At 44.0% G+C, this 21,282-nt stretch overlaps 1 protein-coding gene across 5 annotated transcripts in view; it reads right to left on the bottom strand.

Annotated features, from left to right (window-relative positions):
• The window catches only part of LOC120066011 (regulatory-associated protein of mTOR-like), a 195,043-nt gene that overhangs the window by 34,326 nt on the left and 139,435 nt on the right, over positions 1 to 21,282 (bottom strand). For all 5 annotated transcript variants that reach the window (XM_039017056.1, XM_039017073.1, XM_039017064.1 and 2 more), the window contains exons 12-21: positions 19,210 to 19,311; positions 14,484 to 14,567; positions 13,931 to 14,041; positions 9,351 to 9,425; positions 8,989 to 9,054; positions 7,295 to 7,486; positions 5,331 to 5,471; positions 5,036 to 5,156; positions 4,614 to 4,754; positions 3,255 to 3,410 (exon numbers count right to left, since the gene is read on the bottom strand). In XM_039017056.1, the coding sequence (XP_038872984.1) occupies positions 3,255 to 3,410; positions 4,614 to 4,754; positions 5,036 to 5,156; positions 5,331 to 5,471; positions 7,295 to 7,486; positions 8,989 to 9,054; positions 9,351 to 9,425; positions 13,931 to 14,041; positions 14,484 to 14,567; positions 19,210 to 19,311 (1,189 nt within the window). The remainder of the gene's footprint in view (positions 1 to 3,254; positions 3,411 to 4,613; positions 4,755 to 5,035; positions 5,157 to 5,330; positions 5,472 to 7,294; positions 7,487 to 8,988; positions 9,055 to 9,350; positions 9,426 to 13,930; positions 14,042 to 14,483; positions 14,568 to 19,209; positions 19,312 to 21,282) is intronic.

Raw genomic sequence — 21,282 nt, 5'->3', positions numbered from 1 at the left:
AAACCTATTCTATGGTACGATGCTAAACTGGACACAGCATAGTGGGCGAGGTGCCAATTTCATACTCAACCTGTTTAGAATGAATCAGACACCTTGATGGTGTTAGAGACCCCAGTGCAGCTTGGGAAGGTTTTAGATAGAAGCTGAATGAATGCTAAACGCACCGGTTAAAAGGGTAGCGACAGAAACGTCTACCAGAATGTGAATTCTTTATTTTATATACAAAAATATATTTGATATGCATTTCCTGGTAGTTTATTCGTCAGACTTGGTAAAGCGCATGCCACTGTGTCCTGAAAAGACCCATAGATGTGGCTGTGTTGGACTTGGCCAATCAGAGCTTCCTGTGGGAGTTGATTAATACCGGATTATTTGATGCATCTGAGTTAACGCAGCAGCGGTGTGTTCCCATGGGTCAGTGGTGCACTGGAGGGATTTATGGAAGTGGGGAAGCGTGTGTAGTGTACTTAGTACTCGTCTCACGCCACCCCCGTGTGTGTGTGTGTGCGTTGTAGCCGTGTCCTCATATTTTGGAGCAGTTTTTCCCAACTTTGGTCCTCCTGTACCCCAAACAGTACACATTTTCATTGTAGCCCAGACAACACACCTGACTCAACTTGTCAACTAATCATCAGGCCCTTAATGAGTTGAATCAGGCGAGTTTGACCGGGGCTACAACAAAAATATGTACTTTTGGGGGGGCTGGAGTTGGGAACCACTGTTTTGGAGTACTTTGTCAAATACAAGGGCAGTTGGTGTGTGAAGTGGGCATTTCTCAAACTGGCAACAGAAAGTAGGGAATCCCCATCTCTCTCCCCCTCTCTCCTTCGTGTTGTTGGTGAGTTAATGCTTTTTCTCCACACACACAAACTGAGTGTCAGGACGCATCAAGGCCTCTGCCAATCACCACAGCATAGGGGAAACAGAGCGGGGCCAGCCCTCAGTGAAACCAGGAAAAGCACTCAGTCTTTTGGAGCCAGGGGCACCCTCGTGAGTTGAACAGTAGAGGATGGCAGGTTGAGAACAAGTCATACCTACGGGTAAGAGGGAATTGAAGCAGGAGAAAGTATAGGAAGGCAGGGCTCCAGACTGCGACCGCTTAGTCGCATTTTGACTTGGCTGTGCAAGTAAAAAAATGTATTGGTTGCATCGGCACGAGCTGAACATTCATTACAAGGTCAACTCACTCAAGTTTCAAAACGTCCTATTTTTCTGGCGGCTAAATCCATGATTTGAACAAACAGTAGAGTGCATTATCCTCAAGATTCCTGTAATGAAAGTGTCTGCACAGCCCCTGTAACTGTTTTGCTGGTGCCTGCTGTGACGCGCGACGAACCACACGCTCTCCCACGGAAAAAATGGGTTCTGATTGTTTAACATTTAAAAATCCAACTGTGGGAAAAACACAGAGTTGGAAACAACAACTGTTGAAGAGAGGATGTTCTCAGCTTTCTGGGGTATACTCTTTATATTGAGGTCAATAGCAAATACTTTACAACCAAGATATTTTATACTGAACAAAAATATAATCTCAACATGTAAAGTGTAAAAGATCCCAGAAAAGTTCCATACACACAAAAAGCTTATGTCTCTCAAATGTTGTGCACACATTTGTTTACATTCCTCTTAGTGAGTATTTCTCCTTTGCCAAGATAATCCATCCACCTGACAGGTGTGGCATATCAAGAAGCTGATTAAACAGCATGATCATTACACAGGTGCACCTTGTGCTGGGGACAATAAAAGGCCACTAAAATGGGAAGTTTTGTCACACAACACAATGCCATAGATGTCTCAGGTTTTGAGATAGCGTGCAATTGGCATGCTGACTGCAGGAATATCCACCAGAGCTGTTCCCAGATAATTTAATGTTCATTTCTCTACCATAAGCCACCTCCAACGTTGTTTTAGAGAATTTGGCAGTACGTCCAACCAGCCTCACAACCGCAGACCACGTGTAACCACGCCAGCCCAGGACCTCCACATCCTGCTTTTTTCACCTGCGGGATCGACTTAAACCAGCCACCCAGATAGTGGATGAAATGTAGGAGTATTTCTGTCTGTAATAAAGCCCTTTTTGGGGGAAAAACTCATTCTGATTGGCTGGGCCTGGCTCCCAAGTGGGTGGGCCTATGCACTCCCAGGTGGGCCTATGCACTCATGTGAAATCCATAGATTAGGGCCTAATGAATTTATTTTAATTGAGTGATTTCCTTATATGAACTAACTCAGTAAAATAGTTGAAATTGCAATCTAGCTAATCTAGTTTCTTGAGTTTTAGCCCCAAATAAATTTGCCTTTGATATTAATGCAAAAAAAGATTTAGGCAAATTAATCTCTATTGAACAAAAGAAGTCAGAACATTCTGGAGCCCTATTTTAACAGTAACATATAAGGTGATTACTATTTCTGTTCTATTGCTTGAAGCCTTGGAAAGGAATGGTGCGACCAAATCATGGGCTTGTTCCACCAACTTAAAAAGAGAGTGTCACCAGTGCCACCAGACTAAATGTTAGTCTGGAGCCCTGAAAGGGGCGAATTGTAACTTCCACTTAAGTAAAATGTTTACTTTGTCTCCCATTGACATCAATACACGACTAAGTGAACATTTGACTTAAGTGGTAGTTACTACAACCCCTTACTACTGAGAGGAACAAGAGGTGATTTGGAATAAAGGAGAGGAGTAGAACTAAGATTAGGGTGGTAAGGGTAGTTAGTGTAGGTCAGTGGTAAGGGTAGTGTAAGCTCAGTGGTAAGGGTAGTGTAAGCTCAGTAGTAAGGGTAGTGTAGGCTCAGTGGTAAGGGTAGTGTAAGCTCAGTAGTAAGGGTAGTGTAAGCTCAGTAGTAAGGGTAGTGTAAGCTCAGTAGTAAGGGTAGTGTAAGCTCAGTGGTAAGGGTAGTGTAAGCTCAGTGGTAAGGGTAGTGTAGCTCAGTGGTAAGGGTAGTGTAGCTCAGTGGTAAGGGTAGTGTAGGTCAGTAGTAAGGGTAGTGTAGGTCAGTAGTAAGGGTAGTGTAGCTCAGTGGTAAGGGTAGTGTAGGTCAGTAGTAAGGGTAGTGTAGCTCAGTGGTAAGGGTAGTGTAGGTCAGTAGTAAGGGTAGTGTAGCTCAGTGGTAAGGGTAGTGTAGGTCAGTAGTAAGGGTAGTGTAGCTCAGTGGTAAGGGTAGTGTAGGTCAGTAGTAAGGGTAGTGTAGGTCAGTAGTAAGGGTAGTGTAAGCTCAGTAGTAAGGGTAGTGTAGGTTAGTAGTTTTCCTACCTATGAGGGAGTTGAGGGAAGAGTAGGAGGAGACTCGTCTCATCTTGTCGATGGTCTCAAAGGAGAGGATGTACTCGTCGTTGTCAGGGCTACCCAGGGTGCTGCTGGCACTGCTGCTGGTGCTCAGGTTACCTGGAGAGAACGCCACCGGACCACCTAGACATACAAATGACAGAATAGTAGTTACACAACAGAATCACTATACCCTGAAATATACTATATTATACCACAATAATTATATGCTGAAATATACTAAATGATACCAGAATAAATATACCCTGAAATATACCACATGATACCAGAATAACAATACTCTGAAATATACCATATTATACCAGAATAATTATACCACATCATACCAGAATAACTATACCCTGAAATATACCATATTATACCAGAATAACTATACCCTGAAATATACCATATTAATTATACCCCGAAATATACCATATTATACCAGAATAACTATACCCTGAAATATCCCACATTATACCAGAATAACAATACCCTGAAATATCCCACATTATACCAGAATAACTATACCCTGAAATATCCCACATTATACCAGAATAACTATACCCTGAAATATCCCACATTATACCAGAATAACAAAACCATGAAATATACCATATTATACCTGAATAAATTATACCTGAATAATAATACCCTGAAATGTACCATATTATACCAGAATAACTATACCTTGAAGTATGGAACAGTATCAAATGGAGCGTGAAAATAAAGTACTTGTTCTGCTCTGATTTGTCATGGTTGTTGGTGACAAGCACCGCTGCCAGTTAGAATGAGTGGACGATGTGGATTCAGAGAGGCTGTAAGCGGTAAGCTAACATGCTAGCGGCTAGTATTACTCAGCATGGCTATATTGCCTTTTGGCTTCAGCAAGAATGAGCTGACACCTGAGTCAGTCAGTACAGCGGGGGCTGAGAGAGGGTCAAGAGTGTAATCCTCCATTAATGCTGTGGGTGTATGATGGACATAGGCTCTCAAAACTGTGTGTGTGTGTTTTGTGTGCGCAAGCAGAGCAAGACAGCCGCCCCCCCCCCACACACACACACGCGTCAGCGTGGTAAGCCCGAGGATAATTATATTCTCTGTTGTGACTTTGCCATCATGACTATGATGACGATTCTTCAAATCCCCTCAAGTAATTCTTTGGGAAAGAAGAGAGGCAGTCAGAGGGAAGAGAAAAGTCTATACCCTTCAGTCGCTTTCTTTCTCTCCATCTCCCTCCTACACAGTATATAACCACATTTATCTCTCCATATCCTTTCCACGTCTCTTTTTTCAGTTCTCTCTCTCGCCAGCCTCAATGTCATCCTCTCCGTCTCTCTCTCCTACCCTCTTCGTTGAGGTTGAGGTTCTGCAGGCTCTTGTTGAGGTTGCGTGCGGTGGTGGCAGCTCTGATGTTGGTGTAGGAGTTGACTGAACGCAGCCGCGGGATGGCCGGGCTGTCGCGCACTGGAGTCAGGTTACAGGGCTCTGTACACAGGGGAAGGTCAATTAAACCATTCATTTGGCACTAAATGGAATACAGTAGCGACACTACAGTCAATATGAGAATAGGTAATAAAGGTCATTTTAAATATTGATGTGCTCTATCAAAACATGCTGCATATTTCATTCAAACTCCCTCAGATCCCCATTTCACATGTACAGTAGTTAGTCTCTGGGACAAGTCTGATGAATGATCAATGACTTCCTATTGTAATGATTATGACAGAGGTTGGAAGTGTGTGTATGTGGTGTGTGTGTGTGTGTACCTAAGGTGTTGGCAGGTGAGGGTACAGTGTAGTTCTTCTCCTCCTCCATGAACTGCAGGGCCACGGTGCAGAAGTTACTCTCGTACTGAACCACCAGGTGACTCAGCGCCACCACCAGCTCCTGAAGAACACACCGCCACCACACAGTCAACCAGAACCCAACGCACACACGGTCAAAACCTAGTCAACCACAGCAAAAGACCTAACACAGTCCATCGCCCACGGTAAAAATCAGTCAACGACCTCAGCAAGAACATTGGAAATAGTGAGGTGAGAAGTGTGTGTACGGGCCCACCTTGCGGACCACAGGGCTGCCGTCGTTGATGAGCTGTGCCAGCATCATGGCCACGTTGTGGTCGATGGTCGTAGAGTGGTCCGTCCGCTCGGCTGAGTTCCCCACAAACGTCCCCAGGGCAAACACCGCCGCACAGCGCACCTGAGGAGACCGGGGATAGTTTGGTACCAAGAGAACTCACTCCCTAATCACTTCCTGGTTGGATTCAGACCAAGTCATTGGTCAGTCATTGGTTAGATTGCTTTGGTGCTGCTTTTTAAAAAGGGGAATCAATACTAATACCCACTCCTTAATCCTCTCATTTCTAATGCAGCCATATTTACTGAGAAGATCAATGGTGTCTGAAAATAATAATTTACCATTGGTCACGCAATACCGCCCATCACACTAATTGACTGTGTACGCTAAATAACAATAACTCCTATTTCTAAATTGTTATCAATAATCGCCCCAAGAAGCCACAAAGGAAGTGCAGGTCCACATAATCTATTGTTTATTCTCAAAGTATCTCTCAGGGCAGTGCCTGTCATACGCAAAACTAACTCAAACCTGGCCCAGTGTGTGTGTATATTGCAGAGAGTAAATATGCATCTCCTCTTGAGAAATCCCCCCAACAGGCCTCAGCTGAAAATTCATTAAAAACTCTCACCGTAGTCACTGATCTACATTCCTCAGTCTGCCTCTCTCTGTTCTCTCCAGTCTCTATCTCACTCTATCCATCTCTCTCACTCTCTGTCTGCATTATATGGAGTACTTGACACACACACACCTTCATTTTAAAGAGAGGAACTGGGCCCAGATTCACCAAACACTTCTTACGCAAAAACTTAAGCTTCTTAAGAAAAAAACAAGTTCATAAGACTTGTAAGTGCAATTCCTCAACATCTTAAGATTTCATGATATTCTTACTAGCTTCTCAAATATCTTCTAACAAGTCTTCTTAAGATGCTTGTTGCTAGGCAACCGTTTTCGCTAGCTATCTAGCTAGCAATGGCAATCATGTTATCATATTTTCTACTGAGATTACTGTTCTAAAACATGTCCTTGGGTTTAAATAATCAATACAGAAACTTTCAGATTAAGTTTCTGCGAATAAAACATGTTCAATTGCGTTCATGAGTTTCTTCTCTCACTGCCCTGAGTTTAAGACAAGGGTTTGGCTATCTTGGAATTAACAACATCTCCAATAACTTTATGTTCAAGAATATAATTTCTTCTTAACTTCTTGCTTAAGGAGAAACATAAGAAATAGCGCAAGAACATTTCCAAGAACCTTTGAGGAATAGCAACTTTGCTTAACATTTTTCTTAAGTCTAGTTAAGGACAAAATGGCAGTTAAGAAGAAATACATTTTTATATTGTGGTTTGTGTGTGTGTGTGCGCTCAAATACCCAATTCTCTTCAGGCATTGTGAGTGTGTACATAAGGTTGTGTGAGATCAATGTGTGTGTGTGTGTGTGTGTGTGTGTGTGTCTACACCAGAGTGGATGTGGACCCTGGTCTCACCACTCAGCCACAGCAGCTGCCTGGCCTCTAGAGAGAGGTTGCCCTGCTAGGCTGCTGGCAACAGATGTTCCCTGTCCCAGTGTGTGTGTGTGTGCCCTGCATGTCACCCATGTGAGGTGGGCGAAATACAGCGCAAACTGACTTCACTGTCCCTCAGGTCCTCAAAATCCTAAAGGAGCCACTGAACCCTCAATCTGCTAGGTGTGACACACACACAGCCACAGAGTGTATGTCCCAAAGGTGTGTGTGTACATCTGAAAGGTGTGTGTGTGTGTACATCTGAAAGGTGTGTATGTGTGTACGTCCCAAAGGTGTGTATGTGTGTACGTCCCAAAGGTGTGTATGTGTGTACGTCCCAAAGGTGTGTATGTGTGTACGTCCCAAAGGTGTGTATGTGTGTACGTCCCAAAGGTGTGTATGTGTGTACGTCCCAAAGGTGTGTGTTCCTTCCCTCTCACCTCAGGTATGGGGTCGGACAGCAGGCTGTAGAGCTTCTCGTGGGCACTGTCCCTGACACCACACCAGCGGGCCGAGTCAAAGTTCTGCCAGATGCGTCCCAGGCAGATGGCCACCCACTGACGGAGCAGGGGATGAGGGTCAGAGAGCTGCTCCAGGCAGATGGCTATCAGGTTCCCCTGCAGACAAGCCTCCTGGGGGGGGGGGGGGGGGGGGGTTGAGGAGGAGGAGAAAGGAGTTGGATGGCAGGCAGGGAGGAGAGAAAGAGTGTTAGAGGGGCCATGTCAGTAATTCACACGCGCACATCCAAGGCCTTTATGACTTGGCTTTAGGCTGAGCTTCCCATCTGGAAGTGTATGGGCAAACCCAACAGGGAACTAACCTCTACCTCCCACTGTGAACCTGAAGGGTCGACGTCCAATGCTTGCCTGTTAAGAGTTCGTCACCTTTTATGTGGGGTTGTATTGGTTCCTGTGGCTATGAAAAGCCACCATTTGAAAGCCTATAACTATTTTGGCAGACTCTCTGCCTTGTGGCAGTATCAAACCATTCTCCATCAGACAACTAGAGTAGTACAGGGATTCAGTGTACAAGTTGTAACGTGATCACACCGGAGCTGAACCCTACCAGTAGGAGTACCATCACTCCTAACCCCTGAAGTTTAGGCCACGTGTTCCAACCAATCCAACAAATGGAAGGAATGATGAAGTGCTTGTTGAAAGGAAGGCAGAGAGGTAGAAATACAAGGCGGCGAGAACTTTGAACGAGCGGCACGTCTCTGTAATGTTGGAGCTCATCTATTATTAACACAGAGCCAATGGGAGATGGAGAACATTAAGTAAACAGAGAGAGAGGAGGGAGGGGGAGAGAGAGAGAGGAGTGTGCAAAAGATATGAAGAGCAAGATTAATAGATAGATAGAAAGACAGAGAGAGCGAGAGAGAGACCTAGCGACAGAGAGACACCGAACGCGCGAGAGCGAGCGACAGAGAGCGCGCAGGCGAGAGAGCGAGCGACAGAGAGCGCGCAGGCGAGAGCGAGCGACAGAGAGCGCACAGGCGAGAGCGAGCGACAGAGAGCGCACAGGCGAGAGCGAGCGCGCAGGCGAGAGCGAGCGACAGAGAGCGCGCAGGCGAGAGCGACCGACAGAGAGCGCGCAGGCGAGAGCGACCGACAGAGAGCGCAGGCGAGAGCGACCGACAGAGAGCACGCAGGCGAGAGCGACCGAGAGGTGCGCAAGCGACAGGAGAGCGCTGCGTGCGAGAACGACAGACACAGAGAGAGAGCAAAAGTGAGAGAGACAGGGACCGGGACCGAGACACAGGGACCGACAGAAAGAGAGGGGGGTTTGTAAGGCTATGTGGATCTATGATAGACTCAATAAACACCAAAAACCACGTAAAGAGGTCTGGAGCGTTTTCTGGGAATAGAGGAGTTTACGGTGACAGTCGCCATGATAAAGTGTTGTCAGGAGAGAGAGAGAGAGAGCAGAATGGGAGTAAATGTTGAAAATATGACTGATTATCTACTGAGAGTTGGGGAGAATTAAGAAGTGTGTCTGTTGAAGGGTTTTAATCAATGTGGGGCTTGCTTTATAATAGCGTCACCTTTAAAGGGATTTCTTCATCGAATCATTTACCACATTCTCCCCTAAAATCTCTCCTGTGTCCCCTTTCTCTCACAAGACACACACACACCTGGCCTGTGGTGTAGCTGTTGACAATCACAGCCAGGATAAAGACAGCCATGGTGCGGTGCTCAGCCTGAAACAGAAAACACAAGAAACACAGTCAACTGCCATGTATCAACTCAGTTCACCAACACCTCATTCATTACTGGGAGCTATGGATCACAGCACACAACATGTTTGAGTAGGTAGAAGTCACCACTAACCACTGATACAGGGTCAGATATATTCTCATCTATAATGGAAAAGGTTATGATCGGCGGTAAGGGCAATCTGATTCTAGATCTATGGTTAAGGGTAACATCTGTGTCGCACCCACAGGTGCCTTGTGGCGCTTTCGGTTTTCTCATGCTCTGATTGGGTGATACTCACAGGCATGTAGGGGTCGGCCAGGACAGACAGGAAGTACTTGTGTCCGTTGTCCTTTACCAGGTCTGCCTGACACGACTAGAGAGAGCGAGAGAGAGAGAAACAATCCAGTACGTCAGTCTAGTCATCTTGTCATTAATCTGCTGTTATTACACGAGTGATGAACAAAACACGACTCAGACACTTCACTGACAACAGTCTCCTGCCATCCTTACAGTAGAATCAACTCAGTCTAAATAATATATTTATTCTATTTAGGTAGATTACTTTATTGTGCTCCTTGAGGAAGTGTCATATGTTGCAGCGCGACAAATATGCAACTACTCAACATAATATTTATAACCAAGGTTAAAGACAAAGCCTAGACATTATTGAATAACGCAACTCAATACATGAGTCACACTACTAATCTGACAGAGGGAAAAAAAAGACTTCTCTTCCTGTCCTTTCATCTCAAAGTCCTTTGATTATTCTTAACCATTGACTAACACCGTGATGACTACTCGGGAGTCTGGATGCTAAAGAATCACTAGAATACTACAGACTGTCCTACTACATTAGGGTTATACGGTAAGTTCTACCATGTAAGTAAAAAGGCAATATGCTTTGTGTAAGTGAGTTTTAGGGCGGCCATTTGATTCAACAGCTAAAATGTGCCAAAAGGACAATGTTCTTTCTGTTACAGATAACCTACGAAGCGAGTGTGTGTGTATACTATAAACATGGCTATCACGTACTTATGGCATGGCCTCTATGAACATTACCCAATATTGATATCCAATATCTAGCTAAATACTTCTGTTGGTTGAGGAATCAGTAAAATAAGTAGCACAAATCAAATCTTATTGGTTACACACGCATGGTTAGCAGATGTTAATGCGAGTGTAGCGAAATGCTTGTGCTTCTAGTTCCGACAGTGAAGCGATATCTAACATGTAATATCCAACAATTTCACACCTACCACCTAATACACACACATCTAAGTAAAAGAATGGAATTAAGAATATATAAATATTTGGACAAGCAATAGAGAGGCATAGACCAAGACACAGTAGAATAGAATACAGTATATACATAGATGAGTAATGCAAGATATGTAAACATTATTAAAGTGGCATTATTAAAGTGGCCAACGATTTCAAGCCTGTATGTAGGCAGCCGCCTTTCACAACTCAATCTCCTGATGATGATTACTCTACATTAACGTCAACTAACGTTAAACTGATCGACTGACATTAACTGACTGAATGGGTTCATTTTCTGCTTTTATCTGGGACTGTAATTGACTTCATGGCAATCATGTCTCTGTACAGCTACACAAAGCTGATCCATGTGACAGATACGACTTGACTGTCCCTATATAGACACATATCAACTATTCTGTAGGGAGAGTGAAATTGGTTTAAAATAAAGTGCAATAATTAAAATGTAGCTTGCTATGATGGTAGGAGTCTGGTATGGTTTGGTTATTGTAATGGTGTACAGTGAGTGTGTGTGGTATGCACGTGTAGATACAGTTGAAGTCGGAAGTTTACATACACCTTAGCCAAATACATTTAAACTCAGTTTTTCCACAATTCCTGACATTTAATCCTAGTAGGTCTTAGGTCAGTTAGGATCACCACTTTATTTTAAGAATGTGAAATGTCAAGATAATAGTAGAGTGAATTATTTATTACAGCTTTTATTTCTTTCATCACATTGCCAGTGGGTAAGAAGTTTACAAACACTCACTTAGTATTTGGTAGCATTGCCTTTAAATTGTTTAACTTGGGTCAAATGTTTTGGGTAGCCTTCCACAAGCTACCCACAATAAGTTGGGTGAATTTTGCCCCATTCCTCCTGACAGAGCTGGTGTAACTGAGTCAGGTTTGTAGGCCTCCTTGCTCGCACACGCTTTTTCAGTTCTGCCCACACATTTTCTATAGGATTGAGGTCAGAGCTTTGTGATGGCCACTCCAATACCTTGAATTTGTTGTCCTTAAGCCATTTTGCCACAACTTTGGAAGTATGCTTGGGGACATTGTCCATTTGGAAGACCCATTTGCGACCAAGCTTTAACTTCCTGACTGATGTCTTGAGATGTTGCTTCAATATATCCACATCATTTTCTTTCCTCATGATGCCATCTATCTTGTGAAGCGCACCAGTCCCTCTTGCAGCAAAGCACCCCCACAACATGATGCTGCCACCCCTGTGCTTCACGGTTGGGATGGTGTTCTTCGGCTTGCAAGCCTCCCCCTTTTTCCTCCAAACATAACGATGGTTATTATGGCCAAACTGTTCTATTTTTGTTTCATCAGACCAGATGACATTTCTCCAAAAAGTACAATCTTTGTCCCCATGTGCAGTTGCAAACCGTAGTCTGGCTTTTTTATGGCGGTTTTGGAGCAGTGGTTTCTTCCTTGCTGAGCGGCCTTTCAGGTTATGTCGATATAGGACTCGTTCGTTTTACAGTGGATATAGATACTTTTGTACCCATTTCCTCCAGCATCTTCACAAAGTCCTTTGCTGTTGTTCTGGGATTGATCTGCACTTTTCGCACCAAAGTACGTTCATCTCTAGGAGACAGAACGCGTCTCCTTCCTGAGCGGTATGACGGCTGCGTGGTCCCATGGTATTTATACTTGCGTACTATTTGTTTGTACAGATGAACGCGGTACCTTCAGGCGTTTGGAAATTGACCCCAGAGATGAACCAGACTTGAGGAGGTCTTGGCTGATTTCTTTAAATTTTCCCATGATGTCAAGCAAAGAGGCACTGAGTTTGAAGGTAGGCCTTGAAATACATCCACAGGTACACCTCCAATTGACTCAAATGATATCAATTAGCCTATCAGAAGCTTCTAAAGCCATGACATTCTCTGGAATTTTCCAAGCTGTTTAAAAGGCACAGTCAACTTAGTGTATGTAAACTTCTGACCCACCGGAATTGTGATACAGTGAATAATAAGTGAAACAATCTGTCTGTAAATAATTGTTGGAAAAATGACTTGTGTCATGCACAAAGTAAATGTCCTAACCGACTTGCCAAAACTATAGTTTAACTTTATGGCTGCAGTGGCAGTATTGAGTAGCTTGGATGAAAGGTGCACAGAGGTGCCCAGAGTAAACGGCCTGCTCCTCAGTCATAGTTGCATATTATTATTAGTATTGGATAGAAAACACTCTGAAGTTTCTAAAACTGTTTGAATTATGTCTGTGAGTATAACAGAACTCATATGGCAGGCAAAAACCTGAGAAGTTCCACTTCCTGTTTGAATTTTTTCTGAGGGTGGCAGATTTTCAACCAAGCTCTCATTGAAATTACAGCGAGATATGGATGAGTTTTCACTTCCTACGGCTTCCACTAGATGTCAACAGTCAATAGAACTTTGTCTGATGACTCTAATGTGAAGGGGGGCCGAAGGAGACAGGAATGATTCACCACTGCCACGAGCTGACCATGCTTTGACCACGCGCGTTCACGTGATAGGCAGCTCCGTTCCATCTCTCAACTGATGTCAATGTAATTCTCCGGTTGGAACGTTATTCAAGATGTATGTTAACAACATTCTTAAGATTGATTCAATACATCGTTTGACATGTTTCTACTGACTTATGGAACTTTTGGACATTTCGTCACGTTATAGTGGACGCGCTTTGTGACTTTGGAATTGTTTACCAAACGCGCTAACCAAAGTAGCTAATTGGACATAAATAACGGACATTATCGAACAAATCAAGCATTTATTGTGGACCTGGGATTCCTGGGAATGCATTCTGATGAATATCATCAAAGCTAAGGAAACATTTACCATGTATTTTCTGGTTTCTGTTGACTCCAACATGGCGGCTAATTTTACTAATGTTCTGAGCGCCGTCTCAGATTATTGCATGGTTTGCTTTTTCCGTAAAGTTTTTTTGAAATCTGACACAGCGGTTGCATTAAGGAGAGGTATATCTATAATTCCATGTGTATAACTTGTATTATCATCTACATTTATGAGTATTTCTGTTGAAATGATGTGGCTATACACTATCACTGGATGTTGTTGGAACTAGTGAATGTAACGCGCCAATGTAAACTCTGATTATTTTTATATAAATATGAACTTTATCAAACAAAACATGCATGTATTGTGTAACATGAAGTCCTATGAGTGTCATCTGATGAAGATCATCAAAGGTTAGTGATTAATTTTAGCTATATTTCTGCTTTTTGTGAAAGCTATCTTTCGCTGGAAAAATGGCTGTGCTTATTGTGGTTTGGTGTGACCTAACATAATCGTTTGTAATGCTTTCGCTGAAAAGCATATTTGAAATCGGACACTTTGGTGGGATTAACAACAAGATTACCTTTAAAATGGTATAAGACACATGTATGTCTGAGGAATTTTAATTATGCTTTTTTGAATTTGGCGCCCTGCACTTTCACTGGCTGTTGTCATATCGATCCCGTTAGCGGGATTGCAGCCATATGAAGTTAACAAGAAATTTGTGGAGTGGTTGAAAAACGAGTTTTAATGACTCCAACCTAAGTGTATGTAAACTTCCGACTTCAACTGTATATGCTAGTGTGTATGTATGTGTGTTACTACTCACGCTGTCCACAGCCAGGATCTTAGCCCAGATGAAGACCAGCAGGGGTCGGAGCTCCCGCGCAGAGCTCTGTAGCAGCTTCAACACGTAGGGGAAGATCCCTACTGAGAGGGCCTGGACACACACAAGAGATATTATTCACTTTAAAGTTCCTACCCAAAGAAATCAGAACTGGCTTTAACTATTGTGTCTTTCTAGCAACACCTCTATAATAATGAAAAGACTCAGAGGCCCCTAAGGCCCTAAATCTGTGTCTATTTATTTTAAAATAAATATACCAAATATACCTTCCCTAATTGGAGTAAACTAATGGACGACAACACTTAGGCTTCTACTTCCAGCTTATACATACAGTACTATATACATTTTAAAGACACAGTATATTTTACATGAGTTATCTTATTTTTTGTGTCTAGTAGATGATATAGATTGTTTCAGACCTGACAGTAGATGAGAGCTTGTATATCTACAATAATCATCTATCTGTGCTAGCTAAACTTGTATTTTGGCTCTGTGTTTGTGTATTGGTAGACAAGAATGCTGCATAGTTTCTCACCAGACTGACAGCCCAGGGCCCCAGGTCCAGGAAGCGGCCAAGCAGGTCCAGCGCTCTCAGCCTGTGAACCTGACTCAAGAGGACCTGAAAGAGACCAGGGAGGGGGCAGAGGTCAATACCGTGGCGTGTTCAACGTGTTTAGTGGCATCGTGAGCAAATGGAAAGCGGGAGAGGTGGAACAGGTGGCTTACACCACTCACCAATATGCTGGCACTGGCAGTTGTTTGTCTCTCTCTCCGTATGTGTGTGTGTGTGTGTGTGTGTGTGAGAGAGTTTTGGCTGCTTCAGGTGTACATACCATATTAGCATAAGAGGTCTGTCTGTAATGAGGTGAATATGAATACATGTGTATTGGTGTGTTCCCGTCAGTGGAGGCTGGTGGGAGGAGCTATAAGAGGATGGGCTCATTATAATGGCTGTAATGGAATCAATGGAACGGTATCAAACATCTAGAAACCGCTTGACTCCGTTCCATTGATTCCATTCCAGCCATTACAATGAGCCCATCCTCCTATTGCTCCTCCCACCAGCCTCCACTGCAGTATATGACATTGCATTTGTGTGCATGTGGGTGGGGTGTAATGTTAACAGATTGTGCGTGTTTTTGGCACCACCAAGTCCGGACGTTGGCGTGTCCCCATGCGACCGTGTGCCGTGGGCGCGAGGACATGCGAGCACAGGGGGGGGAGTGGATTCCACACGGCCCACCCCCCCGATCAACTCATACACACTGCTATTTCTAGCATAGTTTTGTGTATTATTAGAGCAGTGTGACCTCAACCCAGCAGCTGTGAGCGAACGCAGGAGGAGACCGGGGTTGGACCGTGCCAGGGCTACCCCTCAACCCTTCAGGGGAACGTGTGAGAAAGGAGAGCCTGGGAATTTGTGGTCTGTCTGTTATACAAGAGGAGGAATATTCAGCAATTGAAGAGCGGTTGGAAGCGGAGGGATGAAAAAGTATACTTCTGAACGATGGGATTATATAAACAGCCACTAATGACACACACAGAATAGCAAAGTCGATCATCAATCTTGTCCCAACTGCTGAGACAAGTGACAGTGACAAATCAGAATCAGTGGGCACACGCACACACACATACATACACACACACGACTAAAGCGAACAGACCAAGACCAGCTCAAATGACAGGAAAACGAAAGAGCATTTTACTCTCTCATAGCGTGTGGGTGATCATCAGTAACACGTGTTACAAGTCATCAGGGTGTGAGTCAACCAGTACAGATGTTCAATCTGCAGCCACCCACTGATTCACTAGACTGTCGTAATAAAGAGGCGTTCTCTCTTTCTGACCCCTCCCCTCTATTACTCATTTTCCCAAAGCTCCTCTTCAATAGATCACACATAATCACCCGCTATATCTCGGAGAACGCAATGTCACAGCTTTATAAATTAGAGATCAACGTAAGATGGTCTGTTCTTACGTGGGTGTAAGAGCTTACGCAGGTGTGTACAACGCTCTACATGCGCACACCCACACAAATCACACACGCTCCGCCCCCACCCATCAAAAAAAGAAACCCCCTCCACACTATCCCTCCCCGATGGTTCTCCCAGACAGTCTCCTGGTTTTTTAATTTGCCTTTCTTTCCCCAGTGGACGTGTGAGGGAAAGCTGCAGCTCACAGCTCTGCTGAGTCAGGGGGAAATGATCACGCTGAGTACAGCACCGAGCCGTACAGCATAGGGGCTAGGCCAGCACAACAACACATGGGGCTACTGCTGCTGTGAAGTGCCACTTTAAAGAAAACACAGCCTGACTTTAAGGGGGTTAGAGAGAGAGAGTGAGGGAAGGCGAGAAAGAGCAGCGAGAACCAGAGAGAGAGAGCAAAAGAGGGGGAGTGCCTGGAGGAGCTAGCGAGGCAGATAAATGCATTATTTGTGCAGTTAGAGAGCAGGCCATGATTTAACTGAGCCAGGCTTACAGAGAGCATGCAACTGCTTGACATTTAAAGGGTAACTCCGCCACGCCACTTTAAACATTTGGAATGTTATTATAATTGTTTTGTTTTTTGGCAGTGGCCACGATTTAGCAGCGGTGGCTTAATACATATAGGGTAATTACTGGGGGAAACTAAATGTTCCCAAACAGATTGAAACGTGTGGGCATGTGGGAAACGTGTGGGCATTGAAACGTGTGGGAAATGTGGGCATAGCCTCTAGTTGTTTTAACGGAATAGCCTAAATGTTTAGCCAGCTCAAATTTACTTAAATTTAAGTTTACAAAGAGGTGTAGTTTTAAAAAATATTTTATTTTTATGTATCCATTCAGGTTCACAGTGCGGACGGAACCAAGGTTCCCATATCGAACAGTTTGAAAACCCATACGTGTACCGTTACACCCCTATTATGAAGTATTTAGTGATGTCCTACACAGTTTAGTGTCATTTTATGACTTCATGTCTATTGACTTCTCTGTGATGTTTTCAAGTAGATGACTGAGATGACGAATACATTTCATGAAATCATATTCAGCTTTCTATATGACCGTCTGTAGTTTTCTGATCATATTGGAACTTCCTGCTGTATGTTGCTCTGGTTATCTGTGTCTCATAACATCTAGAAAAACTTGAAATGGACACTCAAATCTACAATGACATTTAGTCAGCTTATGACAATACTTTTCTGTTGTTCAAAGGCTCAAACTCCCATGATTCCATTCGGCAAAACCACTCCCACCGTCAACGATGAAGTTGCAGCTCCAAAGCGTTGTTTCCTATTAAACACAGCCCACCAAACGCTGCGGAGCTAGGACAACCGCAAGTCGCAAATGGGCAAAAGGAGTCACTCGCACAAGATGGAATTCCACTCTGGGAATGGTGAAGCGTGTCCACAGAAACCAACAACCACTGTGAGATGCTCTGGCACAGCTGAACTGGAGAAACTGCAGAAGCTGGAGGCACTACTGGAGCCCTGCAGGTAATCTGTGTGTGTGTGTGTGTGTGAGAGTGAATTGTGTGTGTGTGAGTGAATTGTGTGTGTGTGAGTGAGAGCGAGAGAAAGTGTGATAGAGAGTATGTGTCTGTGTGAATTAGGGAATATGTCTGTGTATGACAAGTCTCTCATAATTGACTGAAGTGATTGTGTTATCTTCCACTGCAGGTACAAGACTGACTGTCTGGTAGGAGAGAAGTACATTTCCTGCTCAGTGGTGTAGCCTGTCTTGTGCCATTTCCTCTGGGTGATGGAGAGCTCCGATGATGACCCTGCCTACGTGGTAAGATTCAAGCTGACATTCACAACAGACCTGGAGAAACGCAAGGAAAACACCAACCTCACATGGCCACAGCACTAACCCGAGGTTTAAGGACCTGAAGTGCCTTCCCAGACGTGAGAGGGGTGAGGTGTGGGCTTTGGTCAGCAACTTGCTGAAGGAAGAGAGGCCTGCACAGCAACCTGGTGAAGCAACACAGTCAGAGCCACCAAAGAAGAAAGCTGCCCTCTTGTTGAGTTCTTCTGAGTCTGATGAAGAGGAGGAGTCCATTGAAAAATGTGTGGCGCGTTACAAAGCATCAGCATGGAGGACTGTCCACTACAGTGGTGGTCACAGCATGCAGGGGCACACCAGTTGGCCTGCACTGAACGAAGGTCCCTGGCAACGCCTGCCACATCAGTCCCTCGTGAGAGGTTGTTTTCACTCTCTGGGCATATCGTACAGAAGAAGAGAGTAGCTTTATCATCTCAAAATGTCAACAGGCTTGTTTGTCTCTTAGCAACTGGCTCAGTGAAAGGAAATAGGAGGATGACTGAAGTGTATGGTCACAGGTTTATGTTCTGTGGAATTCATGGCATTGTGGGACAAGTTTATGCTGTTTGTTCTTCGTATCCATAGGGCAAGTTATTTTTTCTTATAGCCAATCAGTAATTGGGAGAACAATAATTTTGAATGGCTAAAGCTTTAACTGTGTGTGTGTGTGTGTGTGTGTGTGTGTGTGTGTGTGTGTGTGTGTGTGTGTGTGTGTGTGTGTGTGTGTGTGTGTGTGGCGCCTACTGGGAGCATTAGTAAGTTACAGGAATTTTGTATTGCTTAACTTGTTTATGTTGAATATGCCATTAAGAAAATTCTGATACAGAATATTTTTTGTGTTTCAGTCTCTACACACCTACAACTCAATACACAGCTTTTGTTTTTAAATGGAAAAATCTTTATTTAGCACCAAATTTGAGCAAATACAACATTTGAAATTAATCGCGATTAACTACAGAATTTAATGTGATTAATTGCAATTCATGATTTTAATCGTTTGACAGCCCTAGTCGAAATGTTGATATCTTTAGTCCATGTCATTACGAATCACATACAATGAATCAGATTGTTCTCTACAATATTATAACCTTAATATGCTTACTGATTAAATAAGAACATTAGTTTGTTGGAACCGTTGCTAGTTTATATCTTCCATATTTCGGCGTTGGGAGGTGGTAAGATTAGGAGGCGTTTCCACACTCCGGACCAATCAAATTCAACTCGATACCCTTGTTATTCTCATCTCCAGATCCGTGACTTTCTATTCCTCGAAACCCAGTCAATCAACGTTGAAAGGGGATGTTGCTATGGCGATTTAAAGGGAAAGATTCCGAAAACTGAAAGATGTTTTTCGGGTAGGGTAGATATTTTATGCCCGTTGGTGTGTGTGTGTGTGTGTGTGTGTGTGTGTGTGTGTGTGTGTGTGTGTGTGTGTGTGTGTGTGTGTATATGTTTGTGCACCTGCAATACGATGGGGAGCTGTTCGGGGGGGTTCCTGTTCTCCACTCCCATGGTGAGCCACACCTGGAACGCTGTCAGCTGCTCTGCAAAGAACGGACTGTGCTATTGGGATGAAACAAATACAATCATTTTAATACAGCTATGATGAATATACATCTAAATACATACAGTACATAGCTGATACTGAGCTCAATCACAGAGTACATACACTATATATACAAAAGTATGTGAACACCCCTTCAAATGAGTGGATTCGGCTTTTTCAGCCACACCCATTACTGATAGGTATATAAAATCGAGCACACAGCCATGCAATCTCCATAGACAAACAGTGGCAGTAGAATGGACTTACTGAAGAGCTCAGTGACTTTCAAATGTGGCACCATCATAGGATGCCACCTTTCCAACAAGTCAGTTCGTCGAATTTCTGCCCTGCTAGAGCTGGCCAGATCAAGTGTAAGTACTGTTATTGTGAAGTGGAAAAGTCTAGGCGCAACAGCTCTGCCGCAAAGTGGTAGGCCACACAAGCTGTCCCTGGTTGCAACACTCACTACCGAGTTCCAAACGGACTCTGGAAGCAACGTCAGCACAAGAACTGTTCGTCGGCAGCTTCATGAAATGGGTTTCCATGGCCGATCAGCCGCACACAAGCCAAAGATCACCATGCGCAATGCCAAGCGTCGGCTGGACTGGTGTAAACCTCGCCGCCATTGGACTCTGGAGCAGTGGAAACATGTTCTCTGGAGTGATGAATTACGCTTCACCATCTGGCACGCCAACGGACAAATCTGGTTTTGGCGAATGCCAAGAGAATTTGACCTCCCCTGATGCATAGTGTCAACGGTAAAGTTTAGTGGAGGAGGAATAATGGTCTGGGGCTGTATTTCATGGTTTGGCCTAGGCCCCTTAATTAATTAATTCCAGCGAAGGGAAATCTTAACGCTGCAGCATTCAATTACATTCTAGACTATTCGGTGCGTCCAACTTTGTGGCAACAGTTTGGGGAAGGCCCTTTCCTGTTTCAGCATGACAATGCCCCTGTGCACAAAGCAAGGTCCATACAGAAATGGTTTGTCGAGATTGGTGTGGAAGAACTTGAATGGCCTGCACAGAGCCCTGACTTCAACCCCATCAAACACCTTTGGGATGAATTGGAACTGCGACTGCGAGCAAGGCCTAATTGCCCAACCTAACTAATACTCTTGTGGCTGAATGGAAGCAAGTGCCCACAGCAATGTTCCCACATCTAGTGGAAAACCTTCCCAGAAGAGTGGACGCTGTTATAGCTGCAAAGGGGAGACCAACTTCATATTAATGCCCATGATTTTGAAATGAGATGTTCGACGAGCAAGTGTCCACATACTTTTGGTCACGCAGTGCATCTTGACCGGCATACAAACACAGCTGTGACCTCTCAAACACACAACTCAACAATAGCATTATCCATTTAATAGTTTGATCTAGAACACCATTCTCTAACACACACAAATTAGGCTTAATGCATCGATAATGAACTGTACACACAATACCATACATCTCATTGTAGAACGAGCTTTGTAACAATGTTTGTTTATTTAGGTTGTGTGTGTAAGTTATATAAGCATGTGCATGGCAACTCAGCACGTCGATGTCTACAACGCAACACGCAGACACTAATCTTAACACAATCTGTAGCACACAGTAAACATGAAACGAATGCAGCACACCTCTGTCTCACCCCCCCCCCCCAACTGAACAGAGCCAAATCTTACACCGATCTGTCTATTACATAACACCCTTACATAAGGAAGCTTCTATTGTAGCCTTGACTACCAGCTGCAGTAGTGTGTGAGAACATGTGTCACTTCATTATGTACCACCCCTCTCTTCCCTGCTTCCCTTCAGCCCCACATAGAGCAGGGCTGTCATGACGATGTGTCTGCCGCTATTAACTGCGCCATGACCAGTTTCATCATCTTCGTCCCATTAATATAGCAGAGGGAATTACAACAGAGACTCTCCCGCTGCCGAGAGCAGAGGGAAATATTACCACTGGTTGAGGAAGTGAATTTGTGAATAATCAAAGCACCACCG

The sequence above is a fragment of the Salvelinus namaycush genome, chromosome 2, assembly GCF_016432855.1.
Source record: "Salvelinus namaycush isolate Seneca chromosome 2, SaNama_1.0, whole genome shotgun sequence".
In the NCBI taxonomy this organism is placed as follows: domain Eukaryota; kingdom Metazoa; phylum Chordata; class Actinopteri; order Salmoniformes; family Salmonidae; genus Salvelinus; species Salvelinus namaycush.
This window is presented reverse-complemented; position numbering and strand designations above follow the sequence as displayed.